At 40.5% G+C, this 21,503-nt stretch overlaps 1 protein-coding gene across 1 annotated transcript in view; it reads left to right on the forward strand.

The window, feature by feature from the left end:
- Positions 1-21,503, forward strand: part of MRPS9 (mitochondrial ribosomal protein S9) — a 356,063-nt gene that overhangs the window by 123,517 nt on the left and 211,043 nt on the right. The window contains exons 3-4 of the mRNA XM_085622604.1: positions 14,546-14,608; positions 19,994-20,024. Of these exons, the coding sequence (XP_085478730.1) occupies positions 14,546-14,608; positions 19,994-20,024 (94 nt within the window). The remainder of the gene's footprint in view (positions 1-14,545; positions 14,609-19,993; positions 20,025-21,503) is intronic.

Consider the following 21,503-nt stretch of genomic DNA (forward strand, 5'->3'; position numbering starts at 1 on the left):
TCTGGCAGTTCAGTGAGTTATCACTCCTGCACACCCCAATTTATGTAGTCTCTACACAGATGAAATCACTCAGTGGAACTATCTCAACTTCCAATATCTTTTGAATTGTTCATGCTAGATTTGAAGGGGGGTGACACTTTAGAAAAGTCTGGCTGTGTAAAGCAAAGTTTTCTGATGGCCACCCTCGGAAGTTCAACGATATGAGCACGTCATAATAGATTGTGGAGCCTTAAATATTCTTTCCAATGTATTTACCCCATTAAAGCAGGACCTTTTGTCTTACCTACAGAGCAGCTAGCTTTTACTGTTTGAAATCCCGTGTGATCTTGGCAAATCGGAAAAATCCCCCAAATAAAATGACAAAAAAGAGAGAGACTTGCATATAGTGCTGTTTAACAACGAATAAAAAAAAGTAACATTTTTTTTTTATTATTTGTTTTTTTTTACGTTGCCAAAATACTGCCAACATAGAAATAAATACATGCATACTTGATCACACGGACATCAAGGTGCATATACCTCTGGAACTTTTCCATTGGGAAAGTTAAGCTTTCCTTATGTAATATCCCCACATAAAACGTGGAAAAGGATGTTTCTGAGGGAAATGGCCCGCGTGGTATATTTTTTAAAGGTCTGTTGGTTTAGTGGTATACAACTATGGTACAGTCGGTGTTCATCAATCAATCAGGATTTGTAGAGTGTGGCTGCTTCACCCATGAGGGTCTCGAGGCGCTGTGTTATATGCCACTTTTCCAGTTTCACATCTGGGGCCCGTACTAGTCCCGGTACTCTATTGTTTCAGCCACCCCTGGTCCAGGCCTCCATTCCGTTCTCTTGGTGACTTTCAGTCTGCGCATAATGGCAAATTTCCTCTGGTCCATTAGCAGTTCCTTGGTTCATGTGTGTATGATTTCACCAAGGGTGGATTTGAGTTTGGAGTATTTATTTTAAAACTATACCCCTTTGTTTCCTCTTTTGCTTCCCACCCATGTGACGTTTGCTTTGCTTATTAAATTTAAGGCTGTTTTAGGCTCATTGCAGAATTAGGAGTGGGTTTCTGAGCTCTGTCAGTGGGTAGGTCAGTTTGAGTATCCATTTTCTGGGGATCTGGTTAGGGTTCTGTAGATATTTGTGTTGGGTACTTTACTGAGTAGACTTGGCAAATCTTGTTTGAGTTGCTTGTGTTACACATACCTTGGCGGATGACAGAGACCACTATGCACGTTTGTTCTTGTTGTCTCTATGCTTAGTCGTTTTATATTCTTTTTGTCCAGATTTAACCCATCTCCACATGTCTTCCTGCATTCGTTTAGCACTCGATAGTAGGTAGTATGTGGGGAGCTCAGATTGCATCGCCCCTGGAATCGGATCTATGCTACCCTCGTATGCAGTCATTTCCTTAGCACGATCTCATCTGGCTGCATCTTTTCCACGTTTTACCCTGTACTTTTCTTTGCCTTGACTGCCCTCATTGTCCCTTTTGTCTTTGGCTCACAAATGGACTCTTTACCTATCCATCATCGTGGTGCTCTTCTCTCTTCTACCCCCCTAAAGGAAGCTTTGGATTCGAAATTTGCTCGTTTCTAGAAAAGAAAAAAAAGAGCACTGAAATATAACAAAGGCACACTCCTTGCCTCCACTTCTGGGCTTGGGATTTTTTACCGAGTCCCATATTCAGATTACTTTGAACTACTGTAAGAAGTGTCTCTGCTCACACCTGTGATAATAGTACTGGTAAGCACTTAACTGTAACTAAAAGTGGACCTGGTGCTGAAGACTCTTTTTTTGAATGCCTATAAGTGACCTTCTTTTGAAATTGTTTGTGGGCATTTGGTTTTACAAATTCAGGTAGTTGGGGTGATCTAGGTGTTGCATTCTTTTACTCAGATTTTTCTACTTTGTGGGTTTCCTGAGTCAAGACATTGCTTCTTTGAGAGGTGTGTAATACATTTCAGGATCTAGTATGATAGAGAGGCAGCATTGAGAGATGAGGAGAATGGAGCAGCTACTTTATGGTATCTGCATCATAATACGACGGAAGCCGAGCAGCAGCCGGCTCTTGCTGTCTATGCAGTCCTTGTATTGTAGCATTCCCCGTCTCGGCAAAACTTGCAGAAGGTGCTTTTACGCACAAATGCTACTGATGAAATTTGCAAAACTGGTCCTCTTTGTGGTTGCCACATCCTGACATCAGGTTCTTCACACATTCCAACTTGTTTTCTGTCCGACATTGGGGAGCGAGCAAAAGGTTGGCTGCATCTCAGGGCTAGCAGCTGATAGGCTACTTTGGATTTAGAAGTTGTTCATATGCCAGCTGTGACTACAACGCGACTGACACCCATGCAGTTTTCAAAACTGATTTTACCAGCGACCGCTGAAGGATTTAAATCTACGATGCACTTTACCATCTTAACTGCAGCTATCTCTTCCAGTGAACAGACGTGAAAGACTCCTAAATCAGCTTTTTTGACATATCTTGGGGTGTACTAGGAGGGGCAGGTCCAATTGCTACAACTGTGTCCAATCCGCCATATTGAGACTAAAACTACTTCACACTGTGAGCAAAGCAACGATCTAGGTGGACATTGTGTGAAGTGGTCTTGCTGTCTAGCCATAAGGATTCATGTGTGCATTTTACTTTGTCAGAATATGAAAGATACTGGAAATAGCACCTGTGACCGTACATATTTGTGATTTCTGTATGGTTTAATTTACTTATTATAATATGCTTAGCACAATCATATAAATATACCAAAATGGATCACTTACCACTAGCTTGGGTAGAAGTAACAAACTGTTATTTGTCACATACACTGTGAGAGATGTTGGTAACTACAACCTCTAAACAAAATCTAATTGAAGCTTGTTTTATTAAATCTATCTTAGGAAGATGTAGCCGAATTTTTTCTGTTACAGCCAGCCAATCACAGCAGTACAGATTTGTGAATCCGCAGCAGGATTTACAAATCCGCATTGGATGTCAAGAGAAAAAGGCCCCTAGACCAATGGTTTGTCTTATTTTTTTTTAATTTGATTCACAAACCCATATAGTATCCGCTAATTAACGGTCCACATGTCTCTAAAATGTAACCTGGTCATGCCAACCCGAGCACCTGTTTAAATGTTAATTTATGTAAAACTACTGAATGGATTTAAACCAAACCAAGTAAAGGTGCACCCTTGAGTAAAAGTCTACTTTCACACCAAATTTGGTGTACTTTTATTGAACATTTTTTTTTCTTTTTCATCAAAGAGCAAAGGATCCTGATGGAATTAAAATGGCACTTTTGTGAGTCCCTCTTTTTCTTGGTCCCTGTTTGACAGAGCTGCACAAAACTTTCCATAAAGAATCTAACGTGGCTGTACTTTTTGTATTTTTAAAAAAAGTTTTTTGCAGCTGGCGAACTGCACTTCAGCCATAACCACACTGGTGCTACAGTTGCCTGTTGCATACATATGTATAAAATCTTTGCTTAAAAAAAAAAAGGCTTCTGCCTCACCCACATTTAAGAATATCTGCATATGTAATGCCAGTCCCGAAACATTGGGTTGTCTCCAAAAGCCAGCTTTTTGCAGTTACTTGCGTGGCATGCTCTTTTGAATTGGCTGCCCACTAACTTAGTCTTTAAAAAACTGTTGTGTTCATAAAGTCCCCAAACACACTAAGTTACTGATTTGAAAAAATGTTGAGAGCTGGCCCATTCTCAATGACAAATACAGTTTGAATGAACAATTGGACTGGCAGTGCGCACTCTGCAACTTGAAAAAAAATACTTAAATATCATTTTATAGAGAAAGTGATCTACATGTTTGATCCACTGCACTTTAGGGGGAAGTCTGGACCATGTGCCCCTAGCCACCCGTAGTTATATGGATTCACGTGAAACTCCATGAGTGAAGGAGAAAGATTGAAAACATTTAAATCTCTGTCTGTGTCTCTTCACTCTGAAATGCCCCACATGGAAGTATGCTATTATTTAAAACAAATAAAATGTTGTTAAATGTCTGTTGCCCCACTGTGACCTGGTTCTGTGACTCGCCTATGGTTTCATTGGTGTTTGATAAAAATTACCAGCAGAAAACAAATCAAAGCAAAACGACTCATTTATATAGGAAACAGAACTTTTTAATGTCTGTGGTGCTTCCTCTAGGATAGATTTTGTCCTGAAGCTGCGTTCTACAAAGATTCCCTCTGTGGTAGACATGCCTGTGGGCTGTGTCTTAATTGAATCAGTGATCCGGCCTCTCGGTTGACTTATTGTATGCCTGGTATTCATACTGCTTCTTGTTCCCGCTATGCTACTGGTGTGTATAACACTTTTCGCATGCATTTATATACTCGTATGCATTGAACCCTACCTTCATTTACTTTCTGGTCTCCTCACCTGTGATAGTTTGTGAGGATATTTTAATGCATATATTACTGAATTACAGTTCTATGTGTGAAATGTGTAATTACATTTTACAATTTTTTCCGTGCGGGATAAGAGGTTCCTCTGTTGATGTAGCTACCATGTCTGCTGTCAGTATATTACATGCAGTCTTTGTGTTTTATTCAGAAACATAGTCGCTTGAAGCAAATGGAGAATTATGGGCCAGCATAGTGGATGAGAAATGTTTCTTCGCTGCCCATCACTTTTCTATTTGGTCTATTTAATGCTTTGCTTTTGTTTATCATTGTTATTTATATCACTCTAGCCTAGATTCAAGGGCAACACATTTCTGTATATGTTCTCGAAAAGAACTAAATAATTATTGATCCAGCAAGTCAGGTGGTGATATCAGAACTTATGACACCTTTTAAAGGGAAAGATATTGGCTACTGCCCCTTGCTTGGGAAATGCCACTTTCATTATGCGGGGTTTGAACGCCATGTCCCACCTCTGCCCCAAATTTAAGTTCAGGTTAGCACTGTGTGGATGCTACATAGTTCTAATGTGGCATGAATGTCATTTAGGGGTAGCAGTTGCTACCTCTAGCGCTACCCTTGTCCTCAGCTGTAATAAAGTGAGCAGCAAGAAAAGAAAGTAAAGAGGGCCCTCTTTACTTTCTACAGTTCCCAATCTTCGACGTTTCCCTAGCCCTTCCTCAGCATAAAGGAGGCTCGTGAGTGGCCAAGGTCAGCCATGTTATTTTGTGGGGCGGATCCTTCAGTGAATGATGCGACACCTGGCGGTTTGGTGAATCATTATCCATGCTTTCTGGGTCAAATCTTCTCACACCAAAACAGACCTGGGTGCCATTTTGAGCTCATCCTATACAGTAGTTAACCACTAGAAACCCGTAAACAGCTTCAGAATGTTCATCTCTTCATGGGATCTTGTATAGCGCAATCTACATCCCCTTAACACCCAGTCTTTTCATGCACTGTACATCCTTTGGCCTGGCATGGCTACGGATTGTGTTTGCCTTGTTGTTTCTGCATTCGGTGGATTTGTGGCAGAAGTAGAGCAGGCTGAGTTGCAAGACCCCTAGGGCGTGGTCACGGACTTTACATTCATCTATGCACGGGACATATAGCCTCTTTAACAAGACTCTAATTGAAGCACAGGCATAGAACCGAACGAGTCACTTGTGATATATTCCAAACTAAGATGCAAACTTTGAACCTGTACTCTTCTGCATAATCCAGGGGAAGCAAGTCGGCATGCTAACCACTGTATTTATCTGGTCATCCCTGTTGCCGTACACCATCATTATTGACACCTCAGATGTATTTGCCAAACGTTTTGTGTAGGTGTTCCAAAACCTGGAAAAAAATGTGTACTACCTTGCAGCATCTACTCCCAAGTTAAATGAGGAAATAATTTGAGTCTTACATGGGGCACCATTGTCGGTGTTTCGGCATATGTTTCGCTCGTTTCAAACGAGAAAACAAATGCCCACCACTGGTGTTGGAAGTAAAAGTACTAGTAAGAAGTTTAGCATGAGTTGGATCAATGTTTAACAAAGGACTTCCTCTGCCCATACCTGTGTAGTTTAAAACGTTCAAAACAACGTCATTGTCTTTTCTGTGAAAGGATAACACTCCAATACATCTTTCAACTTGTTCCTGCCCTTAAAACGTAAATTATGTTCATGCATACCCTAGTTGAATTTCTTAAAACTGCAAATATTTAGCATTTGTGGTTTCTACGGATTCCCTATTTTCCTTGACAATGCCATTGAAGGACATACCTTTTTACAACTAAAATTAAGGTCAAATGATCATTATATTTTCCAGCGAGACAATGGTGTACACTACAAGACCATAAACTCAAATTTCGACTCCATAACCCGACTAATTTTGGCATACTGAACTGCCCCAAGCAAACTGTACGAACGTCTGACTTTATTTTGGGGTTAAAATATTGTTAGCTTTAATGCTTTCTTTAGGCTTTCTTTGGTTTGCTATTAGGTTGCCGACAGTTGGTGTAAGCTCCTTTAAGATCAAAGCTTTATCTAATTCATTGATAGGCAAATGTCAGTTTTTCAATGTTTTAGCCACCTGGGGAAATTTTCTTTTGGTTTAGTATAAAAGCATGTGCCTTAAAGTTACATTTTACTCTAGAGTTCAATGAGGTCTGGCCCAACATGGCTAAGTCTCAAAAGAACCTTGTCAAGGAGAGGTATGTCTAGCAATATTTTATGACCAAAACTGCATTTATATTATTGGATGCCCTGCCGTTCTGAGGAGAGTAGATGGTGAAGGAGAGGAAGAGTGCAGAGGAAAGGAGCTATAACTAACCTCTTGATTTTGAACCCAAAAGATCTGGATTTGTATTAACTGCTCCCATTTTGACCGGAATTGTGGGATCTTGGTTTTCACTTAATTATCAGATTTTCACTTTATCACTGATCCACCTCGCTTCCGTTGTCTTGTAAATTTAAGAATCCTCATGCAAATGTGGGTAGCTGTGGTAAAACAATTCCTGTGCATCCAACAGACCAGATTTGGGCTGGTAATTGCTTTAGCAATAGTAAAGAACATGTGCTGCCTCTATTAACATTCCGTTAGGGGTGTTTCTTGGCTATTAATAGTTGGAAAATGTGTATATCAGAACACTCAAATCAGCTTGTGCTGGAATCCATTGGTCCACAAATTGTTCTTAGTATATTTTCTGATAAATGAGTGAAAACCGTACATCGCTACAGCCAACACATGTTTCATCCCAATGGACTTTCTCAAGGCTTCAGTGAAATACAACCATGGTTACATAGAGTTAAAGTAATTCATCCAATGTTGCATAGAGTGGCCATAATCACATTGGCCACATTTTGTGACTATTGAAGTACAAAGTCTGAAAGCTGCTTAATTGATTCACTCTCTTCTGTTTGATGTCACTCAGAACCCCAAGGAGAACTACCATTAATGAGATTACTCAGTGGAACTACTGCACAAACTAGACCTATGTTTTTCAATGTTTCCTTGATCAACTTTATTGATATACTTTTTTCACCGGGCACTATTCTTACTAACCCATTCAGGTTTTTTGTTATGGTATGGTCCCTCATTGTGACACTCAGCTATATCCTTTGTTATTTAGATTCCCCTGATGAAGGGCCCAGTGTGCCCGAAATGCATTGGGATCACGCTTAAGAGCGGGGATCAAGTTTAAAAGCAATTCAATTGTATTTGGATGACGTTTCTTCGGCATACAATTTATGGAATACTAATAAAGTTTTGTCAAAAACTTTGACAAAAAGAAAGCTTCAATTTCACTGATTCAACTATCATCAACATTTCAAATTCGCCTATGCGAAGACTCAACGTAGCGCCCAGAGGGACGCAGTCTGATGGCAGACAGCGCATGAGGAATTCTTGATAATACACACTCCTTGGGTTCAGAGAGTGATACCTCTGTGGCACACGACAACAGCTCAACTTTTGGACACACAAGCGGTTAGTGCACGTCCCAAACTTCCATAAACATCCCTATAACTCACAATTACCCATCTATAATTCTAGATGTTCATTCTGAGAAGGAAGATACTGCATGGGTCTTCGTCGCAGGGCTGATGCCATGTGCTATCACACTGAGTGGGATGGTTTCCAAGGAGTGAAAACTAGCCTTGCCATGTTATGTTAGGTTATGCTATGCACATTTGCCACTTTCCATCCTTCCAACGGCATTGCAGTGTTTTCTTCATCAAGGCGCCCTTTCATGTGGTTGTGGGTACTCCATCAGTGTCTTCTCTGCTTTTAATGTTGTTTGGTTATATTTTGGAAGCATTCGATTAGCGTTCTTAGGTGTTTAGTGCAGTAATGGCTCTTGTTGTTTAACATGAATATAAAATGAGCTCCCTCTTGGAGAGAGAGAGGTTTTTGTAGTGTTTTATGCATGTGGACCGGTGTCCACATGCCAGTTTTCTTATGGAGCTGCGAGGTCAGATGTTCATTGCTCAGCCTACATAGACCGGCATTGCTTTGCAGGTAGATGGTTATGATGCAGTGGTGTGAGGATGTGTTCTGTTTACTCCGACTTTTTCTCAGTGGTTTTGAGAAGCGTGGTCCAAGGAAGTCCTATTGAGTTGTCAGCATTGTGACTAATGTAGGATTTGGCGCCCTGTTGTGGGCAGGGAGGGTGGGGGTTGTGTTTAGAGTGTTCTGCTTTGTGTAAGGCCAAATGTAGGTGTGATTGGAACGATGGGGAAGTATTGCGGTAGTGTTCTTTAACTCTAACTTTTTTTTTATCGCAGGGCTTCTGTTTTATGTTGTGTGTACAGTTAACTTAACTAGCCTGCCTAATTGCCCTGAGAATTTGGAGACACTTTTGCGATGTCTTGGCTTTCTGCAGGCGTTTGAAATTCTGAACTGAGTGAAAGCGGATTTGCCACCTGGAAATGTAGTTGTACAAACAAAATGACGGGGACAGTGTTGTGGGTGTGTCCATCCGCACACATGATCCCTTACCTTGTTTTCTGTCACAAACGCGCCATCTTAACAGGGAGTGTGTACCTACACAAACCACTTTAAACTACTAGCTCAACATATTCTTTTTTTCCTAGCATCAACATATTTTCTGGGGGTTGTTGAAAAATGGAAAACAGGAGCTTTGTGTCCCAAGCTTATCAAAAATGTAAATTTGTTAAAAAAAATAAAAAAAGGAGATAAGGAAATCCTCGCAGGAGGCAGTACATGGGCGTTTTTTAACCCTTTAATTTAAATTATAGCTTCAGTAACTGATATAGTTTGATCCAAGATCTATTCTGTTGAAGAAGAAAATGAACACATGATTCTGTGAAGAATGTGGTTTCCTGGCAGGCACCTAACGTTCGAGAAGTGCGCTTGGTTCGGAGATGCTGAAAGTGGCCTGTGTTGTCCTTCGGCCATTAGATCGCAGCTCGGGGCAGCCCGCCAGAAGCACTTGTCTGCGTCCCAGCTGGTCTTCATTTTCTGTAAGAACGTGTGCATTTCAAAGGTCTCTTTCTCGCTGCGCTTAAACAAGCCGAGCGGCGCTGTAATGACATTATTGGAATTGTGTTTAAACCTGGCATGGGTAAACTTAGAAATGTATACCGCCGTGTTTTTTCAGACTTTTTTTTCAAATTGAGAAACTATTTTAATTATCTTCCAGATAGAAAGGTAAAGCAGTGGCTTAATGCGTTCTCTCGGAGTATCTGTGGGTAAAATGCACGGGTTGGAATCCCAGCTGCCGGACTCAGCTTTTCATCCTCTGAGGGTTGAAGAAACGAGTCACTTTAAGTCGAATTTGTGAAACACCTTATTGCAGAACTGTGATATTAGATTGAAAGAGATAAGTGCACAGTTAAATATTGTTCCATTTACTACTGCCATAAGTTTTGCAGAATTTACACTTTTTAGCATAACACCACAGTCTGCCCTATCGGTTTCGAAAAAGGTCCATATGGCCAGTGAAAGCGGTTTATTTGTAAGACGTCTGCCCCCTTTTCAACAATCGAATGCTAAAAATATTTCCATTCAGTCGCATCAGTAAAAGTCGCTAAAGTCCATATGTGCACCTGTATAACTTAGTCCGAAGGTCAATTCCAATTGCTCCCAACAAAAACATTTAAGGTAAGAAAAAAATCACATTCTCAAAAAATATATTCCAAAAATGTTTTCTTCTTGCTTTTTATTTGCTTCTTTTCCACGTTTGTGTGATACTTTAACATAAAATACAGAGGAAACCTTCTGCAAAGTATGTCTTGTGAACAGGATTTGTATTTTAAACCAGTCCCGCTTCATGGCATCACCCTCAACATCTTTATTTAAGAACCTTAGATAATAAGTTAACATTTGTTAACACTGGATAGCGTATTTCTTCTTCTTCGTGTGACCGCCGAATGAAATGAGACCTCCTTTAAAGATATTAAAAGTCGAGAATGCTCACTCATATCACAGGTGGCTTATAGCGCAATGCTGCCAATGCGTGTATTGTGATCGCACAAATTCCACGCTGAATTTATAGAAGCATTTTTGACACTTGGTAACATGCTCTAAGTACGACCCTTCTTGTTCCAATAATTAGACCGCTGGCGCCATCTATTGGCTGTTTATATTAATTATGTACTTCTAGTATGCCTGTATGTGGAATAAGCGACTCATCGTATTATGTGACAAATTGCGAATACTTACTGCCTTTTTTCAAACAAACCGGCAGTTCCTTGGTTTAGTTGTTGCCTTTTAGGAACGTGTGTGCATTTTTTATTTTTATTTGTAGCTCCTACATTTTTCTCCGTGTTTCTTTTCATAATTGACTCCTATATCACTAAATTGAAATATTTATATGCATCAGAATGCAGCCCACATAGAAAATAGAATAAACTAGGAGAAATAAAGTTCTTTCTCCACGTTACGCCACACCTTGGTAGGCATAAGGTTTGGGCGCAGCCCCATGTTTACTTGGTCTTGTAAATCTGGTGAAGCGTCAAAATCCATGGGTGTTGCGTGGAAAAGCCCACCGCAACGGCCTTGGAATGCCTCCTTAGCACAGAGTAAGGCAACGCAACGATTTGTGCTGCTTTGCCTTACTCCATATCCGTAGCAAAGGGAGAAACCAGGAACCTGCACAATTGGGAGAAAGCGGCGGGGAATATCTGATAGTGGATGGAAGAGCGACGAGGTTGATTCAACACTATGCAGCTGTGGTATTCCATGGGCTGACAATTAAAGGCTCTGACCGCAGGTTTCTGAGCAGAGCTTTGGGCATCGACACTCTTTATATTAAAAATTAATCACTGGATATATCATGGCAGTCTAAAGTTTCTGGAAGTACTATAGGGCCATATAATAATATGTATGTTACTATCTGGTACCACTACCATGTGGGACACGTATTGACTGCACTGTATTGTGGGTCACTACATTGCCAAGTCAGGTTTTTATGTAATTTACAACTACTTTAACCAGCCCTCTAAATAGTCTAGACAATTACATCACCTTTTCATATGCTGGTAAAATATGCACTGTTTTCTATAGTCTAAATGCATCCTTTTATCGTTAACATAATTGTTGTAGTTATAATTTACTTATTTTTAAGTTTTCTAAATACATTATTTTTTCACTATCTTTTCTGTACTACTTACCCTTTAACTATTTTATCGTTTCCCTTTGTTTTCGCACTAATCTAGTTCTAATATTGTATTATTTTTATTTATTGGTTTAATAATTACGTTTATTTCCCTTTAGCATAACCTTATTACTATCCCTTATCTTGTAATACCTAACTTATACATTTAATTAACTTAATACCTTCACGGACCTATGTTTAAAAAAAATATATTAAATGTCCTATTAGTTTCTTTTAATTGACCTTATGTCCTATTAGTTTCTTTTAATTGACCTCATTTAAATTTTTTAAAATGCTATAGTTTGTCTTTCATTTAAAATAAAATGACAATGCGTATTATAACTAGTAAGTAACATGAGTGATAATGTTGTTAACATTACTGTTATGTTTATAAATTGTCACATTACAGGAATTTTATATTTTCGTGGGCTTGCCCCTAACTCCCCTTTTTAATTAATGTTATTGAATTTTATTATGGTTAACCTATGCAGTTCTATTTGTTTAAATTTGTTTTAATGCTATTTCTTAGAACTTTAAAACAAAACAGAGTAGAATAGCCCGGATACATATTACATATCACCCGTCTCAGGTGAGCATTACATATTGCAATACATTTTATGACAATGTACAATTGTATGACCGTAGTTAGGTTGTAAATCCAATACAGTATGAGGTGACACTCAGTCCAGAGAATATATAAAGAAAGTGCCAAAAAAAATAATAATGGGGGGAGGACAAAGGATAAGACAGAAAGAAATTCCCAACCGGTATCCATATATATACTATTGTGCTGGGTAACAATACGCTCAATTCGTCCTAACCACATAAGTAGGAGATATGGACCCGGTCAGCCAAAAGAACTGCCATCTTAGCGACAGGTGATAGAGCAGTGATAAACACTCATGTCTCCACGACTGTTATGCAAGGTTGAGTGCCAGGGATTATCAGTAGCCAGGCGCATTGCATCTACGTCCTAGGGTGTCTAAGTGGGCGTCATTTGTGGTGCGATGCGTTCGTCGTCACTTACTGCTGTGTCGGGTACCACGTCTGAATCTTGCTCTGCCATGCGGAAATCCAACAATATTGCGTCCCATGCTGGCGCTAGTGGTTGCCTACGCAGCCCACCTGCGTCCTCGCGGTGGAGTGCAACGCTCTCCGCCTGTGCCAATCACAGGAGGAAGTGATACCAGGCCTTACCCTTGGGGGACTTCCAGCGACGCGTGAGCAATCGCTTAGCCACTATAAGGCCTAGGTCGATATATCTGGACATTTACGGGAAGAGCCTTCTTCTATTACGTCTACTGCAGCCAATATTGTCAAAGCTAGACATTGGGAGAGAGTTATTGCTCTGAATACGTTGTCCAGTTCTAAAGGCAGTTGTACAAGGTCTTTCTTATTACACAAGAGATTGCTCAAGATGGAGGATTTTTTCAATTTTATTTGTCCAGCGCTCGCTCGCTCTACTTACAGTTTAGGTGTGGCACCTTGCAGACAGCTATGTTTTAAGCTACATGAGCTCATCAACTTTGGGTCAGTCATGCATGTTATCCGATGAAACTGAGGAACATCTGCTCGTTTTTTGCCCAAACTATTCTAGATCTAGGGTCAGGTGGATTGTGCCTTTGTCTCGTCTATTGGGATATCACTCCATTATAGCGCTCTTAGAAGTTCCAAAAGTGGTTCTGGAATGCTTGTTGGATTTAAAAGTTACTTCTTGCATCACAGAATGCAATACGCTTAATATATTACAGAAAAAGTGCTTACCTTGAATGGGCTTTCTCCACTGGAGGCTGTTCTCGTTTGAAGATGGTCGCACCCTAATAGTAGTGATGGCTGCTATGTTTTTTGGTCAGTGTAGCCTAAACCCAAGAAGAAATTATTTACGAGTATAATTATGTTTGAAATTGAAATGTTCTCTTGTATATAGTGAGCACAGTCCTCTGAAGAAGCTGTTGTCTGTAGATTGGGAGCGTGAAATGTCTGTTTTGTAGAGTGTGGAATAAGATAGGGCAATAATTTTGAAAAACTGTGAAACAAAACATTTTCAGATCATGACTGCAATAGTGGTATGAAACAACTTTTCACCATAAACACGCTTAGCATATCATCTGATGGTAACGAATGACTGCTGGAGAGCAGTCTCAATCAAGCCTGTAGCTCCAGAATTGAATCATATGTGTTTTTAAAGGAATCATAAATGAACCAACTCTTTGGTGTTAGATAGAGGGATAATGCTTCAATATACTCTACGTGGTCTTAAATGCAACAAATATATGTTTCAGATGGAGATTGTAATCCGTGTCTTGCTGATGTGTCTAGTGTGCTTTTATTTGGAAAAAAAACAACTTACGCCAACCATTAACAGCATTGGGTCAACTACAGTGGCAGAAACACATTTGATAGTCTTGTTGTCTAATTTGTGTTTTGGTTGTGTATGTCTTGATTTTGCAAAAAAATACTTTGGATGTGGACTGGACAAAGTAGGGTTTGTTGTAATTAGTCAACAATGTAGTGTTGATTACTAGATCCTTTGAGAAATGTGGAGTGTGCTTGGGCGACAAGTTGGAGATGTAATGGGCCTGACTAAGAACGTGATACAGTGGTGTAAAGTAATAGGTTAATTTTAAATTATATTTTTGTTAACAAGTTAACTAGATTTATTTTCTAAATTGTCAGGTTGTCTAAAAATATAATATTTGAAATAAACTATTGAAAACATATATTGTCTTTCCTATGCTACAAAAGGTTTTTGTCTTCCTTAAGACACTGTGGCTGCGTCCTTCCTTGATAACTTCCCTATGCTGCCTACTGCTTGCCAAATGGACACTCCAATTCCATTGAAAAAACCCACTAGTATCACTATCCCTCCATCCCTGCTCCCTGATGGCTTCCTAAAATTCTCCTGCCTATTATATTTAGAATCCTGATAAAGCAATGCCTGCTATGTAATAATTGTTTTTGAGTCTCATTTAAAATAAATTAACTATTTTAAGTATTTACATTGATTTTGTTAATATTTTTGTTGATTGCAGAAATCTATTGCATACCTTTTCCCTTCTGGACTATTTGATAAGAAAGCAAGGCCCATAATGAAGGTAAGGCTGTTCTTCCTTTATACATTATGTGTGCTTAGTTGAAAGAGCCAGATGTACCTTCAGTGTTTTCAAATGTTGTTCACAGGGCTATGGTAGAGCATTTCTTTCTGCAGTGATCTTCCACATTCCTCAGCTCTTAAGTCGTTTACACAATATGGAAGTCCCCCAGTATGGATACATAGTGGTCCTTATCTATGTTTAGTATGTGTGTACTCCATGTATTTAAATTGCTGGGGTTTGAGCCAAGAGTTATTAACCCCTTTGCTGCTAGGCCTCCCCCCCCCCCCCCCCCTTCCCCCCGTGCTAAGCCTTTTTTTGGCTATTTGGGGTAGTTCGTGCTTAGACCCCTGTAACTTTTTGACAACATAAGGTATCCACGCCAAATTTGCGTCCTTTTTTTCCAACATCATGGGGATTCTAAAGGTACCCAGGGTTTGTGGATTCCCCTGGAGGGGACCCAGAAATTAGCCAAAATACAGCTACATTTTGATTCTTTTTTGGAAAAATGGGAAAAAAGGCTTCAGATGAAAGCGTCTGTTTTTTTACCTGCAAATGGTATCAAAAGAGGGGTTGTGTTGCTGAAAGCACCATCTTCCCAGCTTTCAGGGACAAGCAAACTTTTGTCAGAAAACCCAAATCTTTTACACAGTTTTGGCATTTTTCTGGGGCATAGCCTATTTTTGCTATTTTTTGTGCTTTCAACCTCCTTCCAGTTAATGGTAGAAATGGGTATGAAAGCAATAATGGATCCTGGACAGCTATACATTTTAGAAAAGTAACCAAAATTCTGAATTCAGCAAGGGGTCATTTGTGTAGATCCTTCAAGGTTTCTTCATAGAACAGTTAAATATAGGAAAAATTGAAAACTAGTTGAAAAAAACAGTCATTTGTTTCAAAGTTTTCACCTGTACCTTCTTCTAATTATGACAGCTGTTTGAAAGCAATATACTGTTACATTCGCTGGACCTTTCTGATTGTGCGGATATATAGGACTTGTAGGTTCACCAAGAACCTGACGAACCCAGAGCCAATAACTGAGCAGTGTCTTGCAATTTTTTTTACTATGTACCGGGTATATAGCAATTATTTTGGAAAAATGTATACTTGGAAAAATTGGTGTGAAAGACACCTATGTATTTCTGAAACAGGAACAAAATAGAGAGTTTGGAAACCGCAGATATTTACACATTGTCTTTCATTTGGAAGGCCGAAATGCATCGAAAGTCAATAGCTAATAACAGTTTCTCTACAATTCTGTGTTACCCTAAGTCTCCCGATAAAAATGGTACCTCACTTGTGTGGGTAGGCCTTGTGCCCTCGACAGGAAACGCCTCAAAACGCAACGTGGACACACCACATTTTCACAATGAAAAATGACCCTTTTTTTGCAAAGTGCCTAGCTGTAGTTTTTGAACGCTAGCTCTGCCTGCACCTAGGGAAACCTAGCAAAACTATACATTTTTAAAAACTAGACACCCAGGGAAATCCAGGATGGGGTGACTTGACTGGCTCTCCCCAGGTTCTGTTACCCAGAATCCCTTGCAAACCTAAACAATTGTCCAAATAAAACACATTTTCCTCACATTTCTGTGGTGGAAAGTTCTGGAATCTGCGTGGATCCACAACATTCTACCCACCCCGCGTTCCCCAAAGTCTTCCGAGAAAAATGGTACCTCACTTGTGTGGGTAGGCCTTGTGCCCACGACAGGAAACGCCTCGAAACGCAACGTGGACACACCACACTTTCACAGTGGAAAATCACTCTTTTTTTGCAAAGTGTCTAGCTGTTGTTTTTGAACCCTAGCTCTGTCGGCACCAAGGGAAACCTAGCAAACCTATACATTTTTGAAAACTAGACACCCAGGGGAATCCAGGATGGGGTGACTTGACTGGCTCTCACCAGGTTCTGTTACCCAGAATCCCTTGCAAACCTAAACAATTGTCCAAATAAAACACATTTTCCTCACATTTCTGTGGTGGAAAGTTCTGGAATCTGTGTGGATCCACAAAATTCCACCCAGCCTGCGTTCCCCAAAGTCTTCAGAGAAAAATGGTACCTCACTTGTGTGGGTAGGCCTAGTGCCCGCGACTGGAAACGGCCCAAAACACAACGTGGACACACCACATTTTCACAGTGAAAACAGACCCTTTTTTGCAAAGTGCCTAGCTCTAGATTTTGAACCCTAATTCTGCCTGCACCTAGGGAAATCTAGCAAACCTATACATTTTTTAAAACTAGACACCTGGGGGAATCCTGGATGGGGTGACTTGACTGGCTCTCACCAGGTTCTGTTACTCAGAATCCCTTGAAAACCTAAAAATGTGTCCCAAAACCCCCACATTTTCCTCACATTTCTGTGGTGGAAAGTGCTGGAATTTGCATGGATCCACAAAATTCCACCCACCCCGCGTTCCCCAAACTCTTTCAAGAAAAATGGTACCTCACTTGTGTGGGTAGGCCTAGTGCCCACGACAGGAAACGGCCCAAAACGCAAGGTGGAGACACAACATTTTCACAGTGAAAACGGACCCTTTTTTGCAAAGTGCCTAGCTGTAGATTTTGAACCCTAGCTCTGCCGGCACCTAGGGAAACCTAGCAAACCTATACATTTTTTAAAACTAGACACCCGGGGAATCCAGGATGGGGTGACTTGACTGGCACTCACCAGATTGTTACCCAGAATCCCTTGCAAACCTACAAATTTGTCCATAAAAATACATTTCCTCCACATTTCTGTGGTGGAAAGTTCTGGAATCTGCGTGGATCCACAAAATTCCACCCACCCCGCATTCCCCAAAGTCTTCCGAGAAAAATGGTACCTCACTTGTGTGGGTCGGTCAAGTACCTGCGACAGGCAAGGGACCAAAACCTATTGAGGCGACTTCAAAATTACCTATCGCAAAACAAACTGGTTTTGCAAGGGGGGTCCCATGAGTTTTTGGCCCCGGGGTCGGTGGCCACCTAGGGAAACCTTCCAAACCCACACAATTCTGTAAACTAGACACCCGGGGGAGTCCAACTACTAAGAAGGGGGACCCCTGATAAATGATACAGGCAGGTAAGGCAGGGGAAATAAGAAACAACCAACAAAAAGAATACCTGCCAAAATTATTCAAGGAAGGCCCTAGCAAGGGTCCTGATAGTAATAACCACCCATCGTGGCAGACAGACACAGGAATTGAGAAAAACAATAATCCAACAAAGGTAAGATTTAATCAAACGGATCAATTGAATTTATTTTTCTGTATTTTTAAACACCATTCTATTATATATACATATGTGTATTACAAAACATCATTCCACAATTCAAATGGGTATAGTATTTCTGTCCCACACATCTCATTCAGAAACAACAATCATGCTATCATACACTCCACAACAACATCATCCTATGTATCAAAACACACAAATTGTATTCATAAAATAAAAAGGACATCAACATAATAAATCTGCCACAGATTGATTGAATAACACAATGGCAGTTGGCATCCACAATGTATGGGTAGTGAGGTTTCAACTACCCAGTAGTCTTAAAAAACGCCAACGCGCGTTTCGGTGTCAGGCCCCAGCCGGGGCTACACCTTCATCAGGGCGAGGATGGGCCAATAGTGTGGGACAGACACACCTGGCAGTAGGATTCTTTTAGGTGATCTAGAGATGGTAGATACCCATCAGGGCTGTAACAGGGACTCCAGGAAGGGAAAATAGCCTCAGATAAATATCTAAGGAGCAGATCAAGGGAGCAATCGATGTTCACTGTATTTTTATCCCAGAAAGAACGATCAAGTGGATCCGGGAGGCGGTAGCGATAATGCTTAGAGTGATCTCAAATAGTCTAATAAGTCGACAATAGAGACTGGATGTCGATATTCAGATCAAGGCACAATTGGGTATCTGGATATATGGGCAGGCTTCAAACGCATCGATCTGTTAACTCAGCAGCTCAGTACGGGAACGCCATCCTCGAATAACAAACCCGGGGGAGTCCAGCAAGGTATAGCTTGCGTGGGTCCCCCAACATCTCCCTACCCAGAATCCCCTGCAAACCTCAAATTTTGTTGAAAAAATATTTTTTTTTCTCACAGTTCTGTGTGGGAAAGTTGTAGGATCACTGGGCTGACACAAATTTCCTACCATCCAGCGTTCCCCCAGGTCTCCCGATAAAAATGGCACCTCACTTGTGTGGGTAGGCATAGTGTATTGTGGAGACTTCAAAATTACCTATAACAAAACCACCTGGTTTTGGGGGGGCACCTGGGGTTTTGGCCCCAGGCTCGCCGCCATCTAGGGAAACCTACCATACCCACACATTTCTGAAAACTAGACACCCTGGGGAGTCCAATGAGGTATGGCTTGCATGGATCCCCCAACGTTTCTTTACCCAGAATCCCCTGCAAACCTCAGATTTAGCTGAAAAAACACATTTTCCACATATTTTTGTTTGGCATCACCGTGGCGGCCCAAATGTCCTACCCCACAGCGTTCTCCTTAGTGTCCCAAGTAAAATGATACCTCACTTGTGTGGGTGTCCAATGCAGAATTGGCTAAAAACGTTTTTTTAAAAAAAAAATGTAGCGCTTAGAATTCTCTGTGCTATACCCTTATTCCCTATGTTTTGGGCTCCTCCCAGTCACAGGCCCTTGCCCCACCCACACAAGTGAGGTATCAGTTTACTCCATTTTGCTTTCTCCCAGGGAGCCCTTGATATATTCATTATGACTCCTTTGTTACCAAATTAGATCAATACTTTGGCAAATAAAATTACATCAAAAAAAATGTCAGTATCCATCTAAACAAGAGCTCCAATTTAATTGAAATATTTCAATTAAAGCATATGTCCTTTAGCTCCCTGTAGTTTTGGCACATTTTTTGCATATGAGCTATGTTGGGGCTGGTACGTTTGGTTAAGTGCCACAAAGGGTGAGCAATCCAAAGTAATGGTTATAGTTTATCCTGAATGTAGTCTGCTCACGTTTAAGATCTAAGACACCAACCTTGTTTTCAGGTCATTGTAAACGACACAAGTTAACTTTACATCCATGTTAGGAGTGATTGAAGTAACAGAGATATCAAAATAGACACATCACTGGTTTAACAACCGGTCATAAAGAGAAAACTATTGTAAAGATTAATAACGGGCAATGGAGAAAACTTAGAGGTAAGGCGTCGGCTCTCAGCTCCCAGAAAATAAACATCTTCTTTAGGTCAGATAACCAATTTGTAGTCGAAATCTGATGTTTGAGTTTGTGGCTGAAAATTCATACAACTTGTTAATGAGAGCCTTTTCTAGCCTGTCAAGTCTTCCAGTTACTGTGTGGATTTCTGTTTCTTATTAACATTTTTTTTCAAAATGATGTACTAAGTTTATGTTATTTTATTTGCAGCACCCAAATGAAATTTTCCCTAAGCAAAGAGGTAAGTAGCACATGTTTTAGAGTTCAGAAAACCTTAGTTACTCTGTTGACAGTTCTATGTCAGTTCACTGGTAGTATTATTCCAACCTTAACAGTTGTGTAGTAGAAATGTAATGTAATTGTTTTGGCAGCCCAAGATCAGTGGGAAAGTGGAACTTGTGTAGCAATCTCACTCTGTAAAGAGGGGCCACCAGAATTTGCAATGAGATGATGAATTGAGGATGTATTTAGAAACCAGCATTGGCAATGCCAATAGGTCTAGCTTTAGAACTTGTGTAGAAATCTCACTCTGTAAAGAGGGGCCACCAGAATTTTCAATGAGATGATGAATTGAGGATGTATTTAGAAACCAGCATTGGCAATGCCAATAGGTCTAGCTGTAAAGGAATGTTGTATGGTAATGTGAAACATTACAAGTAAATAGCAAGGGGATGGGTATGTATTTGTGTGGAAAAAACTGTAGAATAATATTGGTGTAAGTTGAAAGGGCAGGTGACAGTTGCACTGTCAAGCCAGAATTAAAAATACATGTAAATTAAATACTGCTTTCCTGCACTATAGAAAAACAGCATTAACTATATAGTTATCTAAGACACTTTAATAGTATTTCAATGCCATGTGTGTCCCTGAAAGGTCAACCTCAGGCAGCTGCACAAATAAACAAAATGATCACAGTTGTGTACAGGCCAAGCTCTTATTTTGAAGAAGCACACAACTTCTGCCCAATCAGAACATGTACTCCTGGCTCCCAACATGTAGGTGGACCCAATGTCCCTCTCCTGGTGATTCTCACATAAGTGTCTGGTGACAGCTGCACTTGTAAGCCAGATGATAAAAATGGAGAGATGTCAAACCCAACTGAAATCACAGTAAATGTTAATGTACTTGTATCTTGATGCTTTATCTCAATGCACTAAACTCAGCTTAGAGCCATACTTTTCTTCCATTCCATGAGTGTAGGGGGGCTGGCGGCACCCCATTGCTGTGCTATATTCCTTTTAGCCAACCTAAGTCCCAGTGTTACCCAAATCCTGCCCATTCTTCCCGAGTTCGTGGGTTCCCATACATTTAACAGGCATCTCTTCGCCTCAAGGCCGATATCAAGACCCAATACTTCGCCTAGTACTGTGTGTATTTGTCAATGTCAATGTCAGATATTTTTATAAAGCGCGCAGATCACCAAACGGTCTCAGGGCGCTTTGCAGCCATAGACAAAGAAAGAAAGAGACATCAATTGAAAAGACTCAGCCAAGTTAGAGGGCAATAAGCCAGGTCTTAAGCTTTCTGCAAAAGAGTAGATGATTGGTTATAGAGGTTAGTTCAACAGGGAGTTGATTCCACCAAAAAGGGGCAAGATAGGAAAAGGATCGACCTCCGTTACGTACCGTACCGATACGTGGCTGGGCAAGAAAGGAGCTAGAGCTGGATCGCAGAGAGCGTCCAGGAACATACCATCGGAGCTTCTTAGCAAGATACAAAG

This window comes from Triturus cristatus, chromosome 8 (assembly GCF_964204655.1).
Source record: "Triturus cristatus chromosome 8, aTriCri1.1, whole genome shotgun sequence".
NCBI classification, from domain to species: Eukaryota; Metazoa; Chordata; class Amphibia; order Caudata; family Salamandridae; genus Triturus; species Triturus cristatus.